This window comes from Suricata suricatta, chromosome 2, assembly GCF_006229205.1.
Source record: "Suricata suricatta isolate VVHF042 chromosome 2, meerkat_22Aug2017_6uvM2_HiC, whole genome shotgun sequence".
Taxonomy (NCBI): domain Eukaryota; kingdom Metazoa; phylum Chordata; class Mammalia; order Carnivora; family Herpestidae; genus Suricata; species Suricata suricatta.
In genome coordinates, this window is record NC_043701.1 from 156,205,944 (window position 1) to 156,213,208 (window position 7,265).

Consider the following 7,265-nt stretch of genomic DNA (forward strand, 5'->3'; position numbering starts at 1 on the left):
GCCCGGCGCTCGGGCGTGTGCTAGGCGTGAGGTGGAGATGGGGGCGGAGGGAGCCGGAGCTGTCACAGGCCCCGGGTCTGCCTGACCGAGCCAAGTAGGGTGTCATGGCCGCGGGGGGCAGCGGCTGCACTTCCTCTGCGGGCGGCGGCGGCGGCCGGGGAGTTAATCCTCGACGCTCGGGTCGGTGTGTGTGTATTTGTGTTCGATGTGTGCTCGGCGGGGAGGAAGGGGGGTGGGACCGGGTCCGACCGGGAAGCCTGAGCGGGGGTCGCTCTTGTCCCCTCCTGGGGGATTTCTGGAGCCGCCGCCTCGCCTAGAGCCTCGCCGCACACCCCCTCCCCCCGCCCCCCTGCCTCCCGGGCCTCGGGTGGCTTTTTCCCCACGGGCAGGAGGGAGTGTGGACGGGGGCGCCCCGGGAGGGGCCGGGCGGCCGAGCTGCGCCTCTCACACTGTGTGTTTTGTCTGTTTTTCTCTCCCAAGGTCCCGTTTCCCTCTGTGCGGCGGCCGGCGGGACCATAAGGGCTTAACTCATATATTTAACCCCCCTCCAAAAAGTAAGTGGCCCGTGTGGTGTCTCCGCTCCGCCCGCCGCCCCTTAGCCCCGGTCCATCCTTGTGTCTGACTCTCCCGTCCTCCAGCATTGTTATTTCCCCGTCTTTGCCTCGGTGTTGCTGTGTGGGGAAATGCTCTCTCGTGCTTCTCCGTCCCCCAGGCCCCGTCCTTGGGGAGGCGCAGAATTCCAGCCCCTTCCTCCCCTTCTCCCCCCGTGGGGAATATTCTTGGGAACCAGGTCTTCCACAGCAGAATCTAGGAGATTCTGTCCGTTCGCTTGGGCCCCTCATCCCCTCCTTCCCGACAGGGTTTCGTTGGAAGGAATTATGCAAATCCTGCTTTCTGGTGTCCATTCAGCGGCAATTTCATGCGGTGAGAAGTTCTCTTTGTTGTGCGAGGGGGAGAACAGACACTGATTTAATAGACATATCTGTTGGGGGGAAGGGTGGAGGGGGTGTGGAGAGGCTCAGTTTGGAAGAATTACAGCACTTGGTTAGCTCAGTGTCTTTGTGTTTGAGCTTTCTGGCTTGACAGGAGGGTACGTCCTTTACAACGTCCCATAAGAGGTGTTTTCTGTAATAGATTAAAAAGCAAAACTGAAACTTTAAGTAAGTGAAAAATAATGTAACCTTTACCTAGGGAATGTAAGCCCTTCCATTTCTGCAGTGTCTCATAAAGATGCATGTGAATCTCGTGAAAGATTTAGACTGTAACATCAAAATTAACATAGGTAACAATGCTTTAAGGTATCTGATATCACTTTGGTTGTCCACAGGTTATAAGTACATATTAAAACATGCTTGTGTAGGTAATAAAGGCACAAATCAGTTTTTTGTTGTAATTTGACTTGTGGATGTATTTTAAAATTTCCCTCCTGCCAATCCAAGCCTGCCTCTGCCCTCTAGAAAGCCTTTTGGTTGTCATTTATTCTACTCTGTCTCTCTCTGCTTGTTTTTCCCCCCCCCAAACCTATCATAACGTTTGCTAAAATTTTATATCAGTAAGCACTTTTAGAATTACTTATTAGTTGTAACCATTATATGAAAGCTTATGAAAGGCATGTAGCTTTTGAGAAGTGTGAAATTAATGAGTTTTTGGAATTGTGAATATAAAATCTTGAAATCATTTTGTTTCACATGTTGTTTTTATGTTTTTGTTTCACTTTTTTGTGATTTTTTTTTCCAGTGGAGCGTTTTAGTTTTTAAAAGATTTTGAAAGGGACTATAACCCTGTAGGTTTCTTAAGTTACTGTTACGTTAGATGGTTTGTTTTTTTTTTTAGATGATTTTAATGAGTTGTTTATCTTATTCTAATTCTGTTTGCTTTGAATCCTTGCCTTCTGCCTCAGGCCCCCTTTTTATCAGTCATTGCTAGTGTTTGTGGTTACTTACTGCTGCTTGACAGGGTTTCTTCTTTTTTTCTTTTTAATGACAAAGTCTGGTGAATACCTGAATTGAGTATCAAATTTTCACTCATATTTTGAAGGAGGATTTTAATCTGGTCATCAGTTTCCATAAAGCATACTTTTAAATCCAAATTTCCACTTTCAGTGTAGTAAAGTTCAGGAGATATTTAAAGTCCAGAGTGCAGAGCAGTAATACATAGTTGATAGTCTCCCAACTAAAATCAATTGGGTTTCATATTTTCATTTTTATTATATGTAATTTCTTAAAGACAAGAGTTCTAAGTAAATCAATTGTAATGTTAACTTTCTATACTTTAAAAGGCCAGCAGTGATTCTCAGTGCAAAAGGCAACTACTTTGTCACTAGCAAGTGTAATAATTCCTTGTTTGTTTTAATGAGGTTGGTTCTGAACAGTTAACCTTCTATGTGATTCTGTTGACTGATTATCTTAGTATTTTAGGGTTATTTGGTTTCTAAATGATATTTAATATGTAGCAGTCTTTGGACTAAAAATGAATTCTAATTTATTTCCAAAATCTAATTCTTCTATTTTGGGAGACTATTTGGTGGGATGCATTGAGATTGTGGAGGTGTTTTGTTTCCTTTGTTTAGGGCTCACTTGTATTGGAATTAGTAGCAGTTTCAGACAGTGATTATGATCAAAATGGATATTTGGTAACCAGGTGATTATTGAGATGTCCTCTGGGACTGTGGCAGTCCCTATTCCAGGAAGATCGAGGTTCTTTCTACTGCTTGGTGTGATGTAAACTATTGCTTGGCTGCTCCTCATCCTTGCTGTATTCTCAAAAAGCTTTTTGCAGTGTAGGGAAAGTTTTGTTGATTTCAGCTGCGCTCTAGCTTAAGTCTTTTTACCTGACACAGAGTCATTTCAAATTGTACTGATTCCCTCAAATGTGCTTGTAGCTGGAGCAATTCTAGGCGGCGTCTGAATAATGCCACTAAAAATTTTTTTTAGCCTCATGGGGCTACACTGGATGGCCTGTAATTTCTTTCAGAGAATTAAGTATTCATTGTCTATAGGGACTTGGCACTTCCGAGCACCCACTTCTAATTCCTTAGCTTCTGGTATCAGTGCTGTTTTTAGGAATGAAAGGCAGTTAGGTGAGTACTTACTTGATTCAAGTTTGTACCTGGTAGACAAAAGTACTGGGTAAGCTATCCTAACCTTCAGGATCTTTTAGTTAGTACTTAAAGAAGATCTGGCGTATTCAAATATAATACAAGGCAAAATGTACTATTCTGTTGCGCAAGCAAGTGCTAAGAGTGTTTAGAAGTGAAAGGAATCTCTTGAGATTATATAGGAAGGCTTCATGAAGAAGGTGGCATATTTTTGTTTCATTTTGATGAATACGAAAGAGGCATTCCTTTCATGAGAAAGAAGCAAAAGTGGCAAAGGATGAAAATGAGTTTTAACTGTTTGAGTTCTATTTAAGTTACAGCCCGTGATTCATGTAGGGGATGTTAAGGTGATAGGTTTGCAAAGGTAGGTTGTAAGATTTTCTACTGCAGGTTAAAAAGTGTGGTCTCTTTGTTAGGCACCTTGGAGTTTATACTACAGTTCTCTTCTTAGCTCAGGGGAGGAATGTTTCCTTTATTTGAGGATTCCATTGTGGAACTCAACAATGACATACATTGTTTTTTAAATCACCTTGACAGGGATGATATTGTTATCCAAAACAGTGTCTCTTCTGCGTAAACTCATTTGGAGGCTATACTTTATTTCATCACACAAAACCTATTTTTGGAATTGCCTAAAATCAGTGGTTTGTGTATGTTTTGAATATCCTTACTATTGACAAACTTTCATCCTTAGAGGTTGCATTTAGTATTTGGAAACAGTTGAAAACATTTTCTGTAGCAAATAAAGGGGTGTGCAAAATAATGAGATTGATTTTCTTTCCTGGTTTTCAAATGGGCTATGAAGCTCAGCAGAGGGGTTTGATTTGTTTTGATATGCCTCAGAACTTCTCTCTTGATTCTTTTTGTTTTTTATTTATATTTTTCCTGTTTTTTTAATTAATTTTTTTTTTTTTTTTTGAGAGACAGAGAGAGACAGCGTGAGGAGAGGGTCAGAGAGAGAGAGGGAGACAGAATCTGAAACAGGCAGAGCCCGGGCGCGGGGCTCCAGCCCACGAACTGTGAGATCATGACCTGAGCCAAGTCACGCTTAACTGAGCCACCCAGGCGCCCCGGTTCTTTTTATTCCTTAAAAAAAATTTTAAAGTTTATTTATCCCTGGGATGGGGGGGGGGGAAGGGGTGCAGAGAGGGACGGAGACACAGAATCCTAAGCAGGCTCTGAGCTGTCAGCGAAGAGCCCAATGCAGGGCTCAAACACACTCATGAACTGCAAAATCATGACCTGAGGCGAAAGTGAGACACTCAGCTGACCACCCCAGGTGCCCTCCCCCTTGATTCTTAATTCCTTTATGTCTACGCATCTGCTGTATGTAATCTGGATATTGATTCCATGTAAATAAATAAAGCTGCTGTTTTCTTAGTTTCAGGTTAAAATTTTACCATCACTATCCTCCAAATTACCTTCTACTCTTTGAGAATATTTATAAAATCTTTTTACTATTCCTTACACTTTCACATTGCTCTTGGGATTATCCCAGAGTGAACTATTATCTCATTTTATTGATTGTCTCTTGTATGCAGGAAGTATCCCAAGTACAGTGGTCCATACTCTGAATTTTTTCTTTTTTCAATTAACATATAATTTATGTATCATAAAATTCACCCCATACCCATTAGCAGTCATTTTCCATTCCTCCTTTGCCCTAGCCATTGGCATCCCTCAGTCTATTCTCTGTTTCTGTGAATTTGCTGATTCTGGACATTTAATATAAATGTAATAGTACAACATATGGCCCTTTGTGCCTGACTTCTTAGCATGTTTTCAAGATTCATTCATGTTGTAGCATGTATCAGCACTTACTATTTATAGCTAAATAATATTGCATTGTATGTATATATTGTGTTTTTCATTTGTCAGTTGATGGGCATTTGAATTTCCCTGTTTTGCCTATTATGAATTATGTTGCTGTGAACATTTATTTTCACTTTCTGGGGTATATACTTAAGAGTGAGATTTCTGGGTCATATGAAAGCTGTTTTAACTTTTTGAGGAACTGTCAAAATTGTTTTCCAAAGCAGCTGGAGTATTTTATATTCCCACCAACAACATATGAGGATTCCAGTTTCTTCACCCCCTTGCCAACACTTGTTACTGTCCATCTTTTTGATTATAGTTCTTGTAGTGGGTAGGTCTGAAGTGGTATATCATGGTTTTTATTGGCATTTCCCTCGTGAACAGTGATAGTGAGCATTTTTTAAAGCTTAATTTAGAGAGTGACAGCCTGAGTGGGGGGTAGGGTGCCGGGGGGGGGGGGAGCGAGGAGAGAGAGAATCCCAAGCAGGATTGCACTGTCTGAATGGAGCCCAATGCTGGGCCTGAACTCATGAACCGCAAGATCATGATCTGAGCTGAAACCAAGAGTTGGACCCTTAACCAAAAGAGCCACTTAGGCACCCTGAGCATTTCTTCACATGCTTGTTGGCCCTTTGTATATTTTCTTTGGAGAAATATGTATGCAGATCTCTAGTTCATTTTAAAATAGAGGGTTTTTTTTTATTGTTGAGATACAAGAGTATATTCTGAATATTAGACCCACACTGGTGTATGATTTGCCAATATTTTTTCTCATAGTCTCAATTTAAGAATAATTACTAATTGGGGAGCCTGGGTGGGTCAGTTGTTTAAGCATCTGATGGTTGGTTTTGGTCAGGTCATAATCTCCAGGTTTGTCAGTGCAGAGCCTGCTTGGTATTCTCTCACTCCCTCTATGGCTCCGTTTGCTCGTGGGCACGCACGCTTTCTCTCTCTCAAAATAAACTGAAAAAAAGAAAAGCTTAAAAAAATTATAGATCAGAAGGGAAACTGCAGTGCACCCTGTAAAGGGAATAAAGTGATAGGAGATAACTAGAATTACTCAGGAAGGCTGCTTTAACATTCTTTTCTATGAATTACTAAAAATTGTGTGTGTGTTTTTAAGTAATCTCTGTACCCGACATGGGACTTGAACACCCGACCCCAATATTAAGAGTCACATGCTGTACTGACTGAGTCAGCCAGGCACCCCAAAGTTGTTGGTTATTTTGTGTCACACAAGTATACTTTGGTATCCTAATCTTCAAAATTCCTGCCCCCCCCTTTTAAAAAATATGCTCCATGCCCAACATGGAGCCCAACATGGGGCTTGAATTCACAACCCTGAGCTGAGATCCAGAGTAAGATGTTTAACTGACTAAGCCACCCAAGTGCCCCAAAATTCCTCTCTTTCCATAGTGAGGGTTAATATATCAAGTTCAGATAATGTGAACCACATTATTCAAATCTGTTCTGTACTTGAGTTTTGGATAGTAAATAACAAAGGTTAGGGTACAGAGGGAGACCTCTGTATAGATATTTTGTCTGAATCTATTGTTTTGAAGTTTGAATAGTGAGATAAATCTATACAATAGCAGGATTTTTGAAATTTTAGATTGCATCGATTGCATTTTATGAAACTCTTATTTGATGGGTTGTATTCATTGCAAGTTACTACATGATTTTATTTTCTAGTGCTAAATACTGTTTTAAAAGAGTTTTAAATTTTGTGATTAGTGTCAGTTTCTCAGATTTTTGAGTTGGTTAGATATGGTGTCACAAAGTGTCAGGTGTGATGATGTCTTGAAGATGAAATTGAGGGGCATCTGGGTGGCTCAGTCCATTAAGTGATTTCATCCCAGGTTGTAATTTCATGGTTTGTGAGTTTGAGCCCCGCATCAGGCTCTGCACTGACACTATGAAGCCTGCTTGGAATTTTCTCTCTGTCCTTGTCCCTTCCCTGCTTGTATGTGCACATGCACTCTCTTTCTATTTGTCTCTGTCTCTCAAATAAACTTAAAAACAAAACAGGTGAAATTGAGAAGCTTGGAAGGTAGGTGGCAGAATTAGCCCGGGAATCCTTTACTTAATGGATTGTGAGGGTATGTTAGGATGGCTGTATGGTTGACACCTTGTAATGATTTTTGCCTTTTTTCCCCCCTTTTGTTCCACATGCTTACCTATCTTTTGTTTTTGTTTTTAAATAGTTTATTGTCAAATTGGTTTCCATATAACACCCAGTGCTCTTCCCAAGTGCCCTCCTCCAACACCACCACCTCTTTTCCCCCCTCCCCCTTCCCCTTCAACCCTCAGTTTGTTTTCAGTATTCAATAGTCTCTCAAGTTTTGCGTCCCTC

General features: G+C 41.2%; 1 protein-coding gene across 5 annotated transcripts in view; it reads left to right on the forward strand.

Moving 5' to 3' along the window:
- Positions 1-7,265, forward strand: part of LCOR (ligand dependent nuclear receptor corepressor) — a 134,658-nt gene that overhangs the window by 517 nt on the left and 126,876 nt on the right. For 2 of the 5 annotated variants that reach the window (XM_029932317.1, XM_029932318.1), the window contains exon 1: positions 485-554. Coding sequence is in view for 1 of the 5 variants with exons in the window: in XM_029932315.1 (XP_029788175.1) it covers positions 879-924 (46 nt within the window). In the remaining 4 variants the exon portion in view is untranslated. Of the gene's footprint in view, positions 1-115; positions 181-480; positions 555-859; positions 925-7,265 lie in introns of those variants that run through there. The other 3 variants (XM_029932315.1, XM_029932314.1, XM_029932316.1) reach the window with 3 other exon arrangements.